This window comes from Ictalurus furcatus, chromosome 6 (assembly GCF_023375685.1).
Source record: "Ictalurus furcatus strain D&B chromosome 6, Billie_1.0, whole genome shotgun sequence".
In the NCBI taxonomy this organism is placed as follows: Eukaryota; Metazoa; Chordata; class Actinopteri; order Siluriformes; family Ictaluridae; genus Ictalurus; species Ictalurus furcatus.
Window position 1 is genome coordinate 28,810,963 of NC_071260.1, and position 20,531 is coordinate 28,831,493.

Here is a 20,531-nt window from a genome sequence, read left to right on the forward strand (position 1 = left end):
TGACTGGTCAGAAGGTGTTGATTAATTTTTTATGGCTCTGACAATAGTGCTGACTGTAAATTCATACTGTATATTAATGTGCTTGTTTTAATGTCTTATTTGTGCACTTTTTACAATTTACACAGGGACTTTACAATTTACACAGGGACGTACAGTGCATCCGGAAAGTATTCACAGCGCTTCACTTTTTCCACATTTTTTTCATGTTACAGCCTTATTCTAAACTGGATTAAATTCATTATTTTCCTAAAAATTCTACAAACAATACCCCATAATGACAACATGAAAGAAGTTTGTTTGAAATCTTTGCAAATTTATTAAAAATAAAAAACAAAAAAAAGCACATGTACATAAGTATTCACAGCCTTTGCCATGACACTCAAAATTGAGCTCAGGTGCCTCCATGTATTCATATATATATATAAATATGTATGAATATATAATATACATATATATATATATATATATATATATATATATATATATATATATATATATATATATATACATACACACACACACACACACACAGCATCTCGCAGAAGTGAGTACACCCCTCACATTTTTGTAAATATTTGATTATATCTTTTCATGTGACAACACTGAAGAAATGACACTTTGCTACAATGTAAAGTAGTGAGTGTACAGCTTGTGTAACAGTGTAAATTTGCTGTCCCCTCAAAATAACTCAACACGCAGCCATTAATGTCTAAACCGCTGGCAACAAAAGTGAATACACCCCTAAGTGAAAATGTCCAAATTGGGCCCAATTAGCCATTTTCCCTCCCCGGTGTCATGTGACTTGTTATTGTTACAAGGTCTCAGGTGTGAATGGGGAGCAGGTGTGTTAAATTTGGTGTCATCACTCTCACACTCCCTCATACTGGTTACTGGAAGTTCAACATGGCACCTCATATATATATATATATATATATATATATATATATATATATATATATATATATATACACACACACACACACACACACACACACACACATATATATATATAAATTATTTCATTAATAGGACATCTATTTTTTGAAGAAAACCATACAATCCAGTATGGGTCATTTTGACTCCCTTTATGCATTCGTGAAGGTTTTTTTGGTTCATGCATTGTAGGGTTAAATATCAGAAATCTAAACGGTGTGTGTCATACCTGACACCTAGTCAAACACTTTACAGTTGGTTTTGTGACCGTACATCATTCCCTTCAAATGCTATTGAGCTTTAAATTATGGTATATTTTGTGTATGAGCCCATGCAGTAATAAAATACATGGCGATTTTTATATATGATTTAATAGTTTATTTTATTAAATATCAAAAATATAAGAGTTGTGCATTATAGCTGACACCTAGATGAACACTGTACAGTTGGTTAAATGACTGTAAGTCATTCGCTTCAAATGCTATTGAAGTTAGAATCGTGTTTAACAATGTCGTATGTAACTTTCTAACTTCAAACCAACTGTATTCCAGTCTTAAACTTGTCTGAGATGAGTCCATGCCTAGTTACTGTTGATAAACTCAAATTAGACAGGAAACTATCTTTAAAGTAGAATATGGTGATTAATCAAACGAGTCCTTTATATTTCATTTATAGATTGGTGGATTAATAAATTAAGGAGGCCCATGAATAAGTTTCCACACTAAAAATGTTCCCTCATCGAGCCAACGAGTAAAAGATCCGAATCATTTTAGTGTTCTGAATAAAACGACTCTTTTATTTTGGAATCGACTCCCAGCGGAGGAGTGAAACGGTCATACATGGTTGCTAAACCACGGAATGTACGGATTCCTTTTATTTCGAGTGCTCTGATTGGCTGAGAGGTTGCGTTGGTGTCCCGCCCCTTCGTCGCGATTGGCTGAAGACGCCGGCATAGCAGCAAATCCGGTAAAATATTGACCGAAGTGTGTGGAAGTCCTGGGTAAAAGCAGGCGAAGACCTCACCTTAAAGAGTTTAGGGACTTGCATTTTGCAGTAGAGACGTTTCAGAGTTTCACTACAGTTTTTCAACTCCTTTCTTGCTTCCTTTTTAATGAGTATCGAGCAGCGACTAGTTATTTTACAGCGAGCCCAACGGGACTGATCAGTGCTGAGCCTCCTTCAACATGGACTGTCGAGTGCTGTCAATTCAGAGTCACGTGGTTAGGGGATACGTTGGAAACAAGTCAGCCACCTTTCCTTTACAGGTAAAGAAGTCTGTGTAGCAGCGCTGTTGAAAGATAATGCAGTGTTTTGCGACTCTAGAGATACTAACTTGTTTGTTTATGAACGTCCACGTGGATGTGTGTTTGTGTGTGGAGCAGAGGCAATCATGTGTGTTCCTCTTTACAGGTGCTTGGCTTTGAAGTGGACTCTATAAACTCAGTACAATTCTCCAATCACACAGGTAAATAACACAGCTCTAAATCAGTGTATTCAAAAGTCAAATTCAGATAACACACTAACTCTCTCTCTCACACACTCAGGCTCTCTCTTTCACATACTCGTGCGCTCTCTCTCTCACACTCACACACTCGCGCTCTCTCTCACACGCTCTCACTCTCACACACGTGCTCTCTCACACACTCTCACACACACTCGCACTCTCTCTCTCACACACACTCGCGCTCTCTCTCTCACACACACACTCGTGTTCTCTCTCTCACACACTTGCGCTCTCACTCTCACACACACTCACTCTCACTCACTCTCACACACACTCACTCTCACACACACTCACGCTCTCTCTTTCACACACTCACGCTCTCTCTTTCACACACTCACGCTCTCTCTTTCACACACTCACGCTCTCTCTTTTACACACTCACGCTCTCTTTTACACACTCACCCCCTCTCTTTCACACACTCGCTCTGTCTCACACTCTCTCTTTCACACACTCACTCTCTCACACACTCTCACACACTCGTGTGCTCTCTTTCACACACTCTCTCACAGTCTCTCACAGTCTCACACACTCACTCTCTCTCACACACTCCCACACACATACACAATTTGGGTAATGTTTTACAGTGTTTATGGACTGATCAATAAGTGTTTGTGTATAGATTCATTGATGTCAGATTAGACTGAGATTTTATTATAAGACTGTTTCCCTCAAGATAAGTAACTTTTTAAAATATTTTTTATTGCACACAATAAATTGATTACGATGAAGAAATATTTTAATCTATTCTGCCCTGACCTACTTTATGACATATGCACAGTAATAATGAAAAGTACAAAAACATGTATTTGACGACAGTATTTGATTGTCTATTAGATATGAACTGAAAACACCTGAGGGTTTCGGCTGAAATTCTGAGTAGGGCTCTGACGCTGTGATTTTTCTGAAAGACATGCAGTTTTCATTTGGACTTTAGCCAAACCACAACAGTGGCCCAAATGCGGGCTAGTGATATGTTACTGTTTAACATAAGAGATGAGCATTTATGTACAAAAAACTGACTTACAAAATGTATCTGAAGTCAGTTTTGCATGCTTATGAGTCAGAGGTCAATCTGTTTTGTGTTCCTTTAAGCTGAAAGCAAGTAATGAAAGCTGAATATTAACAATCTGTATTTTTTTTTGTTTGTTTATTTATTTATTTATTTATTTATTTATTTATCTATTTATTTATTGTCCTTGAATGATATTGTGAGTCTGCAGGAAATGTCTCTACATTCTACAGTGTCTCACAAGGATTTAAAAGGGATGTTTGAGCTCTAATGTTCTGCTAGTGGTCGAATAGCCTGTGCCAACTCCCTGCTCTGTGGCCCCCAGGAACACAGCAGGGGTCTGTTTTCACATCTCTTGTGTTGTTCATATCCACACTGTGTTCGCATTTACCCTCTCTCCTCCTCCTCGTCCCTGTATTTCTCTCCTCCTATTTTCTTTCAGCTTATTTCTCTGTTGCTGTCTTTTGGAGTTTTGGGCCATGTGCCAGGGACACAGAGTATCTAGGATGTTTCTATGCTCTTAATGCCGTCTCTTAGCATCCCATTGTTTTAATCCCATTCATGCATCACTTCCTGCACTTTTATCTGTTTTACATGGAAATAGGGACTGGATACCCAAAATGCCTGAAGTATTCATTAGAGGTCGACCAATATCATCGAATATATCGAACCTGCCGATAACCATAGTGTTAACGTAAAATAAGTCAGTAAAGTAATAACTGTGTACTGTACTTTTAAAAAACGAAATAAATATTAATACATGTGAACTATTTTGAGTAAATATTAAAATAAATAAAATATAGCATATTTCTTTGTTCATATTCTAGTTCAAAGTGTGTCAGATCTTATTAAAACACACGTAGCTCCCTTACAGTGTAAAATACATTGTGCTAATATAGTGCACAGACTTTGTTGAAAGACGCATTAGGAGGGCTGTGGAAATATGTCACGTTTAAAAAGCTTTTTGCATGAATCTAATTTCTCATTCCGTTAAGAATGGACTGAGCTTTCACTGCATGCAGAGGATTAATCCTTGGGAATGTTTGATGTAGAGCTAAGCTCATGCCAGTTGTGTTCACGCAATCACTGGACTTCTTTGGCTTTCTATTTGAGTCACGCAGTAGATTGCTCATTATCTAAGCAGAGTAAAGCAAGAGGTATAGACACCAGTTCTTTCTGTGGATGTTCTGTGAGCAAGTAAATTCGGGAATAAAAAGTCCATTTTTGTTTAACAAATTCACTTGAGTCTTCTCGTACGTGTGTGCAAATGACGCGTGCCTAAGAACGACGCATGCTGAACAAGTCGCTCTACCGGACTAGTGTAGAAGTTTTTTTCACTGATTTAAGAAATAGTAGAAAATGCATTTTTATAGGCTACCAGTCTACTTTATTATTTTTTTAAAAACACATTTTTCTCCCATGAGGTGATATATCCAGGGGGCATACACATGTGGTTGGGAATTATGTAAGCTGGGACTTTTCTCCTTTTGGATTTGATTAGCTTATGAAAACAAAATACGGAGTCGGATTTAGATGCTGGCGAGTACACACTGCCATTGGGCATGAAGAACTCTGCTGTGCTGACTGTCTTCTGTCTCTTTGTTTTGCTAGGTTACGAGCACTGGAAAGGACAAGTGCTAACTGCAGATGAGCTACACGTCCTTTACGAAGGGATTAAACTCAACAAAGTCAACCATTATGACTACGTGCTTACAGGTACATGATTGGTTCACTGGCACACACACCATCACTCAGCTGTTTGAATATGTAACTCAAACACTGTGTAGAGGAAAAAAACTGAAACACCCACTTCTGGAAAGAACGCTACAGTTTAGTTTCTTTATTGAGGGCAATCGTGGGAATATTGTTGGAAAATTAGTCAAGAACCAGACATAATGGAATAAACAAACCACAAGACTCGGAATAAACAGATCTTTAGAAGCGTACAGGAAAACGCACAGGGTTTAAGTGCACAAACTAATGAGTGAAATATAGAACAGGTGAACACAATCAGAGAAGGATCTAGTAAATAAAATGGAAGGGGGGGCGGAGAACAAAAACACATGGGACTTGTTGCTATGGGAACTGTGACGCAAAGCACAGAGAACGAGATCGTGATGTTGCAGATCATAGATTTTTTTTTTTTTGGTCATTCAGACTTTTCCATAAAGCTTGAACACTTTGTCTAGAAACGTCAAGGTGACTGTAAATACTGTCGGATTTATCACATCGTTTAGTTAGAATAGTTCTTGTCTCTTTAACAATCTCTTCTTATGATTAGGTTACTCCAGGGATGTGTCTTTCCTGGAGATGGTGGTGGACATTGTGCAGGAGCTGAAGAGTGTCAACCCCAGGCTTGTCTATGGTAGGGGGCCAAACAAAATTTCCCAGATTTAAAACATTTCCCAAAATGAGACGAGGCTCATCGTAGTTCTTACTATTTTCTTCCTTTGGTGTCTCGCATAAGAAACCACTTAGACTGTTGTGCTTGGTCGTGTATCACATGTGTTCGTGTATTTTATTTGTATTATTATTGAGGGCAAAATTAAACTTTCTGAAACAGCGCCACTTCCATCCCAACTGGAGACCAGGAGCTTTTCAACCCGGTGCACTCTAGTGGCATCTGGTGGTCAAACCAGAAATCAAGATAATAAACTATTGTACATTCCAGTACTTTTGAAAAGCATTAGGATGTCAATTTTTAAACAGTGCAATGCAAATGGTAACACGAAATAATGCCTTATAAAGAAACAATTCTCTTATAGTATACCTCTAGAATAGGTAACACTTACTTATAGTAAATTGACACGCGCACAAACTTGGTCATTTACATTTACCCCAGTCCTAGTCCATTACTATTATTTCTTTAGGCAAGGCTCATGTGGGCTGATCTGAACGGCAAAACGTGAGCGTTTTATTGTGCTTGTTGATTTTGCCAGTGAGATGAATACATTCCTGTACATGGAAAACATTATTTGTTGATATGAGCTTTCCCCCAATCTTCAGCACTCTCTAGTTTCTTTGCTGGTTCCATAAATTAAAAAAAAAAAAAAAAAAAAATCTTTTATTACTTATTCACACAAACTGCTGATTCGTTCAACTCTCTAAACGCAACAGGGTCCAAATCGGTCACGTGGTCGTGTGCCGAAACGAGGTTTCTGACATCCTTGGTTATGTGTTTATGGCAGAATTAATCATACACTGAAACTCTGATGCAAGTACTGATAGGAGTAAAGATACTTTTATTTATTTATTTATTTATTTATTTATTTATTTATTTATTTTTATTGGTATACACACCTTGGAGATGTAGTATCGAGGATGAGCTCACTCGTATTTGTGCACTGCACCTGACCAAGCTACAGAGAGATGAGCGAGTTCCTGTTTAAACCTGTTTCTATTGTTTTTCAGTATGTGATCCAGTCATGGGAGATAATGGATCAATGGTGAGTAGCCTAAGGAGCCCTTTCATTAATTTGACTCCATCAGCTTTTTTTTAAAAAAAAATTTTTTTAAAAAAAAACATAGATATAGTTTGTATTTTGTTATTCACAGTTTTTCACTTATAGTATTTTCATTTTTGCAAAACATCCTGTCTTTTAAGTTTATAGACATGCTCTTGGTTTATAGCAGGAGCGCACACTTCCACTCCAGGAGGTCTACAGTGCTGCACAGATCAGCATTATTTTAGCCTCCTATTCCAGTTGACCTGGAATAGTTTTGGAGAAAAATTGTTCACAATTTACAATATCTTTCATTTGCTCTAAATGTGTGAAGAAAGGAGGCTTCTAGATTAAGTAAACACTGGTGCTTCCTAACTGAGCATCTTTTTACTGTAGTGTGTAATGCAAGCTCCACCTCTCCCAAAACAAATTCTTGTAAATAATATGATCATAAAAAGCACTAGTTACTAATAAAGTAATTAAGAAAAATCAGTAAAAAGATTGTTTTCGTATCGTTTTCGAAAAAAAAAAAAAAAAACCCCATACAGAATATTTCATTCATTCATTTATCTTCAGTAAGCACTTTATCCTGGTCAAAATCGTGGAGGATCTGGAATCTATCCCGGAAATCCATGACGCAGGAATCCATCCTGAATAGGACATCATATAGACTCTAGCACCGACTAAAACATCACTATGTAAGCGTGCAGTAATGTTCTGATTTGTGTTCATTACTGTGTAACTGCACCATGTTGGGTATATACACAGATAAATCTGTTATGCCACGTGATCCAGCCGGTCAGCGAGTAACTAAAAGGTGACCTCACTTTAAAGTGACACTTCTGTGAGCGAAAACATCTCGCATGGCAAATTCCTCTGTCCTTTCTTTCTTTTTCGTGCATCTGTTTCTCATATCCTCAGAGAAAGGAGCTAAGATGTGAACAAAGGAATCAAACGCATTAAAAACATATGAGAACATAATGAGTTGATTGATTTATGAACGATTTTTAGTAGGAATAAAGGAGGGGAAAAAAAAACACTTACTAGTGCAAGTCTGGAGTTATCATCCTGCTGCGCATTCGTACATCTTGTTTCCTGTCCTGTTTGTAGTACGTTCCAGAAGCCCTGCTGCCTGTGTACAGGGATAAAGTGGTGCCAGTATGCGACATCATTACGCCCAACCAGTTTGAGGCCGAGTGAGTGCAATTATCTGGGTTTCTGACTCCGGAGCTTTTTTTTTTATGCCGGGCCTACAATGTGTAATTTAGAGTTGTCGACGACTCACCAAGTTGTTTATGGTCACAATAGACGTTTGATATGTTTACACATAAATAAGGCGTCTGTCATGGTGAGTGCTTACATTTTACTTCAGGGGTTTTCAATCTTCTCTGCAAAGAGCCAGTTTGGCAACAGATTTTCATCCAGTCATTTATATATATTTAAAGACGACAAATTAATTCAAGTAGACTCTGTTGTGACGGGGTGGGTGGAATGAAGGCCTACATGAACTAAATGCAGCTGCATGGATCCTTTGTGGATAAGATTGAAGAACCCTGCTCTGTGTGAATTGTGATCAATCCTGTCTGTTGATCGTTTTTTTGTTTTTTTTGTTTTTTTTTAATAATGCCTTTCAAAACGACACAGCAAAAGTCTAACTACCCAGCATGTGTGAAAATGCTTTGAAAGGTGTGGACACCGCCCACAAATATCCATAAATGGTCAATGCAAATGGACCACATGCATATGTAAATGTACGGTGTCCTGTTCATTGTTGAGTGAGGGAGTGTTGGCGATGGCAGAGAAAAAAGCAAAACAAAAAAAGAAAGCATTGTGGGAATGCGAAGCGAAGCACAGAGGATTATCGCTATTGAAAACTTGACTAATGAATTAAAAGAAATAAAGGGTTCATGTCCAAAATACTAATGTGATCGTTAAAAGTGTACCATTTACACTTGTCTCAGGTATTCCCAATCAAGGCAAGATGTGTTGAAGTCTCACCATGTAAAGATTACGTTCATCTGGTGGGTAGAGATGTGAATTGGTTAACTGGGTTGTTGGTTAGAGGAGATGAGAAGGGAGAGCCCTCACAATCCGGCACAATTCTTCTGATTGGTATAGACAACGCCATCACCATTTAAGCAGGCCAGTGGTGCACTGTACAACTTGTAGAGCTGTAAAATGGTGTACTGGGTTAGGGAATTACAACGACTTGTTAATTTAGGCTATAGATTTAAATTCCTTTTGATTGACGCGTGCAGATTCTGACTAGGCGCCACTATAGCAGTGCAGTGCAGTATGAGTGCAGTCATTTGTTCCCATTGCATTTAGGAAACCAGATTGGCTACTTCTGCATATTGTGCTTTGATATTCGCCTGTTCACGCCGTATGTGTAGAAATCTGATGCACTGACTTGTCAATTTAATTATACCAACCAATACGGCTGGCATGATGATGATGATGATGATGATGATGATGTTTATGATTTCCCTGACCCATCAGCTAATTCTTCCCTGGAAGCAGCTGTTTTCCAGGAATTCAGGTAGTGTTAAGATCTGTAAGTGGACAGGTACTGCAAGTTAGTCTCTCCAAACCTGAAGCTAACTCAACACACAGTTCCAAGAGAATAGCTCTTTTGAAATTTTAAATTGCTTTATTAGGCCGTCATCATCGTTGGCAAGGAAGTCTTCGTGATCTCTAAAAACACTTCCTCGACTGCGTGGTCTTCTAACCAGCCCCAAAAATGCCACTGTATCACAGCCAATACATCATTCTTTAGCCTGTTTAGATCATTTTGTGAATATGTAAAAGTTGTAAAACACTGTTTGGAGCATGTAATCACCCACAGTTAATACCAACCCATAAGGAGTTACTATTTCATTCGGAGAGATGATTAAACAAATTGTAGCCTGCAAATAGTTTAAATAGTTTTTAATAACCAATACATAGAAACAGGCCAATTAAACAGTCTAAATAAATAAATAAACTCATAAAAATAATCCTGTTGTGCGTTAATGCTTCTCATATTCAAGTAGCCAGTATGCAGTTATTATGGAGCTGTGGAATTTCATATATGTAGTGAAATGTGTGAGAGCGGTGATTTGTGCATTTATCTGTAATTCTCAACATATTCCCACATTTCGAAAATGTTGCACATGGGTCAAAGCTTCAGTAAATACGGTATGTGCCCAGTTTCCTGAGTGGCAGGTTTTTTTTGTGCATAAGCACCATTTTATAAATGACGCCCCCTGGACTCTCCATTCAATACAGATCATTTTTGCCAGTTTTTTTTTACATTTATTTAAAAAAAATAAATAATAAAAAAATGTCAGTTGATAATGATAGAGATGGTACCTCTGGTGTAATATTGGTACTTAAATTTAATTTAGTGACATTACATTTTAAAAAATAAATATGTAATATTTTATTTATTTTTTTGTAGTGTAATTATTCCAGTGTGAATTTGACACCGCCATGAAAATGTAACATGGTTACAGTTGCATGTTCTTAAGAAGATAAATGTTTGTTTATTTTTTTTCCCTCCCCTGAAAGGCTCCTGACGGGAAGAAAGATCAGTACGGAAAAAGATGCAGTTGAGGTGGGTCTCCACACTCTTTGATGTGCAGCATTTCAAAGCAACTCGACATTTAAATCTTACAAGAATTCGTTATGCAATTAATACCATAGAAGCATACTTCCATACTGTGATTTGGATCATGACTACATCCTACTTCCTCTGAAAACCAGACTTTCTGAACATCATTTCAAAACACTTAGGCAAACATGACTTCGTTACATTTACACAGGTGTAGAGGAATAATTTGTATAATCGCATTTTCTGGTGTCACTCAGAAGAGAACGGGTTCCCTTTCGAGCTTGGTTCTTCTCGAGGTTTCTTCATGTTGTTTCAGGGAGTTTATTGAAAGTTCCATACAGATGAATTCAACTTTTTTGTGAACCATCTGAAACGCACTTCATTATCACTTTTCAAAGCCGAAGCAATCCTATGTGCATATAAACCCGTATTTAGTAATGAACAGACGTACGTGGCAGCAAAGACGTCCGTAAGACATTACTAGATTAATGTTACATTAACATGTTACGGGTGTATTCACCAGTTACCATGGCGATCATCATCTTGGGAGCAAAACGTCCATCATTTTGTTTTTAATAAAATCATTAAAAAAAAAATTTATATAGCACTTTTGTACAGCATTTTGCTCAATGGGAATTGTTTTAAATGTGCTCTATAAATACAATTTACTTACTTACTTATCTAGTTTGGAATGATACTAACTAGATGGCTGCTGTGAGCATTTCAATTCAAGTCATTTTCACTTCAATTCATGTAGCATGTATAGCAATAGACATTCTCACAAAGCAGCTTTGCAGAAACCTGGATGGAGATTTACATTCCTAACGAGCAAGCCAGAGGTGACTATGGGAAAGAAAATCTCCCTCAGATGGCAAGAGGAAGAAACCTCGAGAGGAACCCGACTCAAAAGGGAACCCATCCTCTTCTGGGTGACGCCCAGTGATGGGATTATAAATCATTACTCTTCCAGAACTATATTCTATTAAGGGCAAACGGTATTAAATGTGTTAATGTTATTCAGTATGAGCATATTGTAAATAAGAGTCCTCTCATAAGCATAGGACAATCTTTTTGATTACAGCAGCCGTTTCACCTTTTAATGTCCCCAGTGTCACTTCAGAATGAACCGTAATCATGCACAGATGCAAGGTTTCCTAATTCCTGGCACATCTCATCAGCTCATCTGTTCATAATTAAGCCCTTAAGGAGTTGGATCAAGTGTACTGGGAGTAACACAAGCAGGAAGGTGGATCCCGAGAATGGGATTGTGAAACCCTGAGTTAGTACTAGACTATAATCAGTCAGACTATAATCTTTTTAAAGCAGTGATGACTGAAAGAGGTTTGTTGTATTGTTGTCATTCTCATTTAGGCAATGGATCTGCTGCATGCTATGGGTCCCGACACTGTGGTCATCACCAGCTCAGACCTGCTCTCTTCTCTGGGAGATCAGTATCTAGTGGTCTTGGGTAGCCAGAACACAGGTGAACCTTACTGTTCCTCTTATAAACTTTTTATAGTCTAGGTATTTGTCGTCCCTTTCTGATAAAATGGCTCTAGCCCAGTGTTTAGTCTCTTGTCCGATGAGCTGCCTTTAGCTAAATAATTTACAGACTGTCTTCAACAAGCCACAAGAGAGGATCTACAGAAGCAAGCAGGTTCATGTTTAGAAAACTAAAGTTTTGCTGAACTATGTCAATTTTGGTTTTATAAATTTATTCGCTCTGCTACAGTATTTGGTTTGTTTGGTCCTGTTACATACTTTTCTGGCTCTGCATCTGGACTGCACTCTGCCAGTTGACAACCCCGATTTGTGGTGCAGCTTTCACATGACCATGAGGCTGAGTGAGATGGTGCTTCTCGTTTCTTTCATTTCCTTGATTTGAAGCTCCGTCTGGCAAGCCGAGGGTAAAAATCATTAACGGTTGAGTTTGCCAAAAGAAGCATCACTTTTAAAGAACTGTCCTGTACTGATGGCTTGTTGTATAGCTGTATTTCCCAAACCAAATCCCCTAGCAATGTCTAACAACTCTCGTTCTCGCTTTGTCTCCCTCTCTGCTACTACAGTGGATATAAAGTCTACACACCCTTGTTAAAATGGCAGGTTTCTGTGATGTAAAAAAAAAAAAAGAAAAATGTAACTAAGACAAATCATGTCAACCTATAAATTAAAGTGAAAAACAATAAGAATCATTTTAGGGGGAAAAATAAAAAATATACAATAAATGGGTTGCATAATTGTACACACCCCTAAGCTAATACGAAGTTGGAGCACCTCTAGATTTCATCACAGCATTCAGTCTTTTTGGCACATCTTGACCTTTTGCCATTCTTCCTTGTAAAAGCATTCTAACTGTGTCCGATTGGCTGGGCACTTCCTGTGTACAGCTCTCTTCAGGTCACCCCACAGATTTTCAATTGGATTTCAATCTGGTTGTCCTGTTGAAAGGTGAAATTTGTCTTCATCTTGAGTGTTTTTAGCAGAAGCCTTAAGAGTTTGTAATAAAATTGACTGGTATTTGGAGCTATTCATTATTCCCTCCATCCTGATTAAAGTCCCGGTTCCAGCTGAAGAAAAGCAGTCCTAAAACATGATGCTGCCACCACCATGCTTCCCCGTGGGGAAGGTGAACTTTTGGTGATTGGTTTTGGGAGATTTGTTTTTTTTTTGGGGGGGGGGGGGGTTTAAAAACACTTCCATCTTGCCACCCTACCTCATAGCCCAGACATATGAAGACTTCAGGAGATTGTCACATGTGGCTGTGGCTCAGTTGGTAGAGTGAGTTGTCCACTAATCGTAGGGTCGGTGGTTTGATTCCCAGCCCACATGTCTCCACATGCTGAAGTGTCTTTGTACAGGACACTGAACCCCAAGTTGCTCCTGATGGCAGCACCTTGCATGGCAGCTCTGCTGCCACTGGTGTGGGAATGTTACAATGGATGTTACCAAAAAGATGTCGAGAAAATCCTATAGGAACAGCTGTACTTTATTTGGGGTAATCAGTCACTTTAACTGATGGCAGGTGTATGCTAATTAGTATTTAACATGAGTTTGAATGTGATTGGATGATTCTGAACACACATTTCCAATTATAAAAGGTCATGCACACTTGTGTAAGCTGGGTACTGGAAGTTTTTTGTTTCTCTTTTTTCCCCTTAAAACATTTCTGGTTGTTTGTCACTTTTTTTAAAAAAAATTTTAATTTTATTTAAAATTGTCACTTTAGATTTTTTCTTTATGTTGCAATTTCACAATAAAGGTGAAAAAGGTTGTGACATGATTTAATTTAGTTTGATTTGTACCGATTTTTACGGCAAGTCGCTGGCTGTTTGGGAAGTTTTGTAAATTGTATTAAATGCGGTTGTGGTGAAACTTGTACTTAACTTGATATGCTTTAAAGAGAGTGGAAAATTACGCCGATCCAACCTTAAAATGTGTTTTGTAGGAGTATTCCACTCAGGATCCCAAAAACTATGGTTAACCAGTATTGTTCATACTTTGTTTCTGGAGAAAGGCATTTAATATTCCGGGTAGGTTGTTTGAGCATTTGTATTTATTTATGCAGGTGTGTATGTAGGTGGTTAGCAGTTAAATATCGGCTTTTACTCATGTTCATTTATAACGGTTTGTCAGTCAGGCAACATTATTTACACTCAAGCAACATTAAATAGAAGCCTAATTATATAGTGGACTAATTATATAATTTGTGTATGTGTGTGGACACCATTGCAGTAGGTGGCATTGAGTATTTTAGTAAAGTACTGTATGGTTAATGTGTGCACATGCAGCATTCGGTGCATACGGTTATGGATAGTTTAACTTTCAGTTACATGTGAAATTCTCAGCCAAGGACACCTGCAGGATAACTGTCAGCCATGTAGAAACTGACAGAGCTCCATGCACTGCAGTGAATTTGCTTTAATCTGTATTTATTTCCAAGAGGCTACAGTTTCTGAAAAATGACTCCTAATGACTGTTTTAAATGCTGTCTGGAAAGCATGAATCACAGATGGGGCTTTTGCTGATGTAAATGGTGCCATGGAACAGTTAAAACGTTAAGTCGTCATGATCACTAAGGCCTTGTATATATTTCCAGGGTGCCAATGGAAAACTCTGATGTGTGTTTGTGTTCATGTATGTTTCAGTGACAGCAGATGGCAGTGAAGAGAAGCAGCGTATCAGGTTGGACATTCCCAAAGTAGATGCCGTGTTTGTAGGCACTGGGGATCTGTTCGCTGCTATGCTGCTGGCGTGGACGCACCGACACCCTAATGACCTCAAAGTACGATTGAACTTGAACGCAACATGTTCTGATTATTATTTTTAGCTGATTAGAAATAGTCATGGCTGGCTCTTCCTGATGCACTGCCTTCAAAAATAATAATAGTCCGTGATGATGTGATGAGTGAGAGTGCTTCTCATGTCTTTAATTATGCTTCCTGGGGAAACTGAGGGGAAAATGATAATTAACAGTAGAGTTTGCCCAAACTAAAACCCAATACAGTGTTTCTACACTGCTACAATTTTTAGCTCACTGACATGCTTTTTATAATACATGGTATGGTAAAGAATGGTGGGGGTTAAAATGATTTATTATGTGTCAATAGATTGCAGTTACGCCATGTAAACTCTTGGGGAGTCTTATAGCACATAGCGCTTGAATAATGTTGAGGAAGTAATTACACACACACACACACACACACACACTGAAAGTCAGAGAGGCAGCTGCATTCATGCTTCTTTTTTTTAGCTTTAAGTCCAGAGTTTCAAGTGTGTAATGTGATTCTATGCTCATTCCCGATCACCTCCAAGCATGCTAAAGCTAAACACTGCTATAGCTGTGTTTTATAGCTATATTTTCCCCTATTCTGATGCTTGACATGAACATTTAATGGAAGCTCTTGACCTGTATCTGAATTATTTTTTACATTGCACTGCTGCCACATGATTGGCTGATTTTGGATAACTGCATGAATGAGCAGGTGTTCCTATTAAAGTGGAGGGCGAGTGTATATTTGTGTTACAGTTGACACTATGTCTAATATCATCTGTAAGACCAGTCTAGATTTACAGTAACGTCTCCATGACGCCAGTACTTCACTTACGGATCTGCAAAAGATGAAGACAGAAGCCACTCTGTAGACAAAGAGCTTCAGAAACGCTTCATTTGGATCTCTATAGCTGTGTTTTAGCTACAGACGTTATTATTATTATTATTATCTTTTGTGGTGTTTTAACAGAAAGCCTGTGAGAAGACGGTTTCTGTGATGCAGCATGTCATTAAGAGGACCATCACCTACGCCACGGGTAAGAACAAAATCCCATAACAACATATTCGCATAATACGGCAGTAGAAAGGCACTGGGCTTTAGACGGTTGGTGTGACAGGAACAGAGGATTATACGAGTGTATTTTTGCCAAGCTCTCGACTAAAACAACTCTCATTTTCTCCTTCAGAGGTGGCTGGTCCTGACCGGAGACCGAGTCCTGCACAGCTGGAGCTGAGAATGGTGCAGAGTAAAGCAGACATTGAAGATCCTGCCGTAACGGTCAATGCTGTGGTGCTCTAGGGCTTCACTTCCTTCCTCTTCCAGACTGCCCCGGAGCCCTCGCGTGCGAAAGCAATCTCGCATCAGAGGACACAACCACATTATTGTGTAGAGCAGGAAAGACCTGTGAATGAATGACTGTGATTAAAACGCACAGGTAAAATCACAGGTCATCCACATACTAACCAAATAATAACTAAACCAGGCTGGCATTTTTGTTCGACTTATATAGTACTGTATAAAGATGGAGCAGTTTTTTAATATTCTAATAGAATAATGTGAATGAAGGACGTCCTGATCAGGATTTACTGTAATCATCTGAGCAGATGTATGCTGCTAAAAAGGACGGTTTTAATTTCAATAACACCACATTACTAGCACAGGACGACAATATATTCGCAATACTTCCTCATTATAAACTAGATGGTAGTTAGACACCACTTCCTGATTGGAATAGGACATGATTTGCTTATATCAGTAGTGCACCTGAACACATTTACAGTCATCTCATTGTGCAAGAATGACTAATGATATCCATATAACTTCTGTATTCCACACAAGTGATGCATTTTCCCATTCAACATGAATAATGTAATGTTTCTCACATAATATTAGCTTAATAGTTAGGGAAATGTCATTGGTCTTGTGGAATGTGTGCAAGCTTCATTACCGCATACTGCATGACTTAGAAAATATAGTTTGGGAGAGTATTACCGTTACAGAATCTGGTTTCCACTGTTCTTGGCCTCGAAAATGTGGCGGTTAGTCCACAATCTAGTAGTCACATAATCCGCTTTACCATTTATTTATCCTATTTTTAATACTGTTAATGGAGCATTTGACGTTCACATATGGGGATTTGTGAAGTAGTCGGTGATGAAGAGGAGGGAGAAGCCAGGTTGTGAGAATGCACACCTGGCACTGATTTGGCTCAGTGGGGGAGAGAGAAAGAGATAAAGGAGCGGCTGGAAGCGCCAGTGTCACACACTTCAAAGCTGGGCAAGGAGGAGGCAGGAACTGGCTGGACTTAAACGTAAAGTTTAATCATCAACAGAACTCAAACATAATAATGATAATGAGTCTTTATTGGTCACATCTACAGTAGAGCACAGTGAAACTGTTTTCTTCGCATACCCCAGCCTGTCAGGAAGCTGGGGTCAGAGCACAGGGTCAGCCATGTAAAACACAAGCTTAATCCAAACACAAAATGCGCATGCGTGTGTCTCGCTCTCCCACTGGTGCTTCCAGCCGCTCCTTGATCTCGCTCTCTCTGCACAACCTGGCTTCTCCCTTCACTCCGTCACATGGACTTTGGGACCTAAATATAATGCAGTGTATTAAAATAATGAAATAAAATGATCACAGGAACCTTTGTACAAGTAATAACTGTCCACTTTACAATCTAGCAGTAAAAATGAGCAATAAAAACCCACTTTTTGTCATGTCTATAACCGTCTACCCCTCGTTTGTGTTTGTGTCGATCCACCAGATGACTTGTGTACAGCAAATAAAGATGATTACACGATAAGATAATTCTGTTGTATTTGTCAAGAACAGTGTTATTCCTGTGAGGTCAGCGGTTCAGATGAAGATCCTTTTACTTATACGGGTGAAGAAATGTAAAGTAGAAAAATAACTCAACTGTACAATGCTGATTTGAAATAGGCATAAAATAATTTATGATAGACTAATGCTTGTACTATAATGTCCAGCGTATCACGAGGAACCCTGAATATTGGTTCATCATTTTAACTGGTTCCTGCAGGCTCTACTCCAGCTCTGTGGTTAAGAATAACGATTAGTGTGAACATATACTTTTTTTATGCCATTCTGTCTCAGGCATTACATGACATTATAGTTTATTTATTTATAGATAAAACACGCAGAAAATCTACCTGCTGAAATTTGTAAAATTCATTTTATATATATAAATTTTTGCATATTTTCATGAAGGGTGCCAATAATTCTGGAGGGCACTGTAGCACTAACGTTAGATAGCTGATGGGCCACTTATTTTAGTCTTAAGTGGAAACTACACACTGAGCAGAAGGTTGTATTTTTTTCCTTTCATATACCTTACTCACATCAGCAGCTATATATTGGTAATATACACCGAACAGCCATAACATTAAAACCACTTGTGTAATACTGGGTAGGTCCCCACAGCTCTGACCCATAGAGGCATGGACTCCACAAGACCTCTAAAGACCTTTGTGTGCTGTGGTATCTGGCACCAAGACGTTAGCAGCAGATCCTTTAAGGTCACAAGATGTTTTCTTTTACATCATGTGTAAAAGAATCATCACATGATTCCTCAAACCAGACCACCATTTTCTATTTCTTCATGGTCCAGTTCTGATGCTCACGTGCTCACTGTAGACGCTTTCGGAGGAGCACGGGGTCAGCATGGACACTCTGACTAGTCTATAGCTACACAGCTCCATACATCGAATACATCTGTCTTCGTCTCCTTTACGTAACACTGCCCTGCACATTTTAATGTTCTCCCTGCTCTAACACACCCACTTCAACTCAGCAAGGGTAATTAGCTAATTAGTTATTTAATCAGATACGTTGGGAGCATGTAAAACACTAAAATGCACAGGACAGAGGGTACTCCATGACCAAGTTTGGGAATCTGTGCGTAGAGGGTGTATTTATTTATTTTTTACATACTGTTCAATGCACATGTATGCTAAAAAAAAAAGTTTATACATACACCTTAAACAGTTAACCAATAACAACTTACCATATACTACAAGTCTGAACACTGATTATTGATTATTAGCCTTGAGATACTTTTATGCCTTATAGGATGTAAAATATTTAAACACAGCCTATGTAATTATTCCCCTTTCATACAATATATGGCCAAATGTTTGTGGACACCTGGCCATCACACCCATATGTGGGTCTTAACCAAACTGTTGCCAGAAAGTTGGAAGCACACACTTGATTAGAATGTCTCCGGATGTTGTAGCGTTACAATTTCCCTTTACTGGAACTAAGAGGCCCGACCCTGTTCCAGCATGACAATGCCACAGCAAAGGGGGGCTAAATCTGGAATGGAATGTTTAACAAGCACATATAGGTGTGATGGACAGGTGTCCACACTTTTAGTGTAGTCACTACACTAAAATGTTTAAATACACTACACTGTAGTGTATTTAAACATAGTATATCTAATTATTCCCCCTTTTATATATCCAGAACTGCTGAACATTATTTTTCAATCTAGTCTCCACAGCAGGTCTCTGCAGGTGTCTGAGGATACAGACGAACACGCCTTGCCTTATCACATCACAACTGCCAGTCTGTTTCGATCAGTCTGATATAGTACACACCAAATACCAGAGAACCAATAGAATCCAACAGAGGGCTGAATAGCCACCCACCTGTAGCTGCCAGGTGATAAAATTTTCATATAATTTGATTGCTAAACAAAGCACATGATATGGCATCAATAACACATTGCAAAATTTGCATTTGTTTTGCATACTTTTGGCAAAGGCTTTCTGCGGATCAACTGCGATATCGCTGCGGAGACACGAAATAAATTTGAGTTCTAATATAGAAAATAAACTCGAATAACATCAATCACAATATATCAACAATACAGTATATAATACGGTGGCAATATGGTAAGTTAACAAACGCTGCGACAAATGAAAGATGTTTTTCACAAAAGAATAAGTCATTAATATGTTAGTTTTGAGAGGACCTTAGCTTTTCTCACTTGCGCGCACACACACACACACACACACACACACACACACACACACACTGCACACACATGCAGTTTGCAAAATAATGTGCAACAAACCAGCTGAATCAATGTTGCAAGACCTTCACTGAAATAACCAAGTAATTCTATTAAGCTGTTTAGGCTAAAGGTTAAGTTTGTTTAAGTGTTTGTATAATCTCCATATAAAATACAGGTGTAGTATACAAAATATTTAGAAAACAAATACATATAGTATCATAATGTCCACGTGCAGTTAGAAGTAAGCTTTCTGATTGCATAGTAAGTCTGGATGGACTTTCTGTTTCATCATGTGCAGCAGTAAAAGACCTTGGTGTGATTATTGACTCCAGTCTTTCATTTGATGCTCATGTAGATAGAGTTGCTATAGTATTTTTCATCTCAGAAATATTGCTAAGATAAGAAATATAATGCCACTACACGATGCAGAAAAATTAGTTCATGCTTTTGTTACCTCTAGGTTGGATTATTGTAATGCCGTACTGTCTGGATGTTCCAGTAGGAGCATAAACAAGCGCCGGTTAGTCCAGAATGCAGCTGCAAGAGTCCTTACTAGAACCAGAAAATATGACCACATCATCCTTATCTAATCCACACTGCACTGGCTTACAATCAAACTTCATATTGATTATGATCAATATTAAACTGAATGGTCCTGCTCCACAGTACCTGAGTGAACTTTTGGCACATTATAATCCCATCCATCTTCTATATCGCTTATCCTTTTCAGGGTCACG

At 38.4% G+C, this 20,531-nt stretch overlaps 1 protein-coding gene across 1 annotated transcript; it reads left to right on the forward strand.

Moving 5' to 3' along the window:
• Positions 1–1,599: 1,599 nt before the first annotated feature.
• Positions 1,600–17,789, forward strand: pdxka (pyridoxal (pyridoxine, vitamin B6) kinase a). The gene is made up of 11 exons (XM_053627488.1): positions 1,600–2,198; positions 2,344–2,398; positions 5,059–5,163; positions 5,729–5,812; positions 6,859–6,893; positions 8,001–8,086; positions 10,440–10,485; positions 11,854–11,965; positions 14,628–14,764; positions 15,723–15,789; positions 15,940–17,789. The coding sequence occupies exons 1-11, from the start codon at positions 2,118–2,120 to the stop codon at positions 16,050–16,052; spliced, it is 921 nt and encodes a 306-aa protein (XP_053483463.1). The 5' UTR covers positions 1,600–2,117; the 3' UTR covers positions 16,053–17,789.
• The last annotated feature ends 2,742 nt before the right edge of the window (positions 17,790–20,531 follow it).

Coding starts and splice junctions, on each gene's coding strand:
- pdxka (XM_053627488.1), top strand. CDS start 2,118: ATGGACTGTCGAGTGCTGTCAATTCAGAGTCACGTGGTTAGGGGATAC. Junction 2,199..2,343: donor CAGCCACCTTTCCTTTACAG/GTAAAGAAGTCT, acceptor TCCTCTTTACAG/GTGCTTGGCTTTGAAGTGGA. Junction 8,087..10,439: donor CCCAACCAGTTTGAGGCCGA/GTGAGTGCAATT, acceptor CTCCCCTGAAAG/GCTCCTGACGGGAAGAAAGA.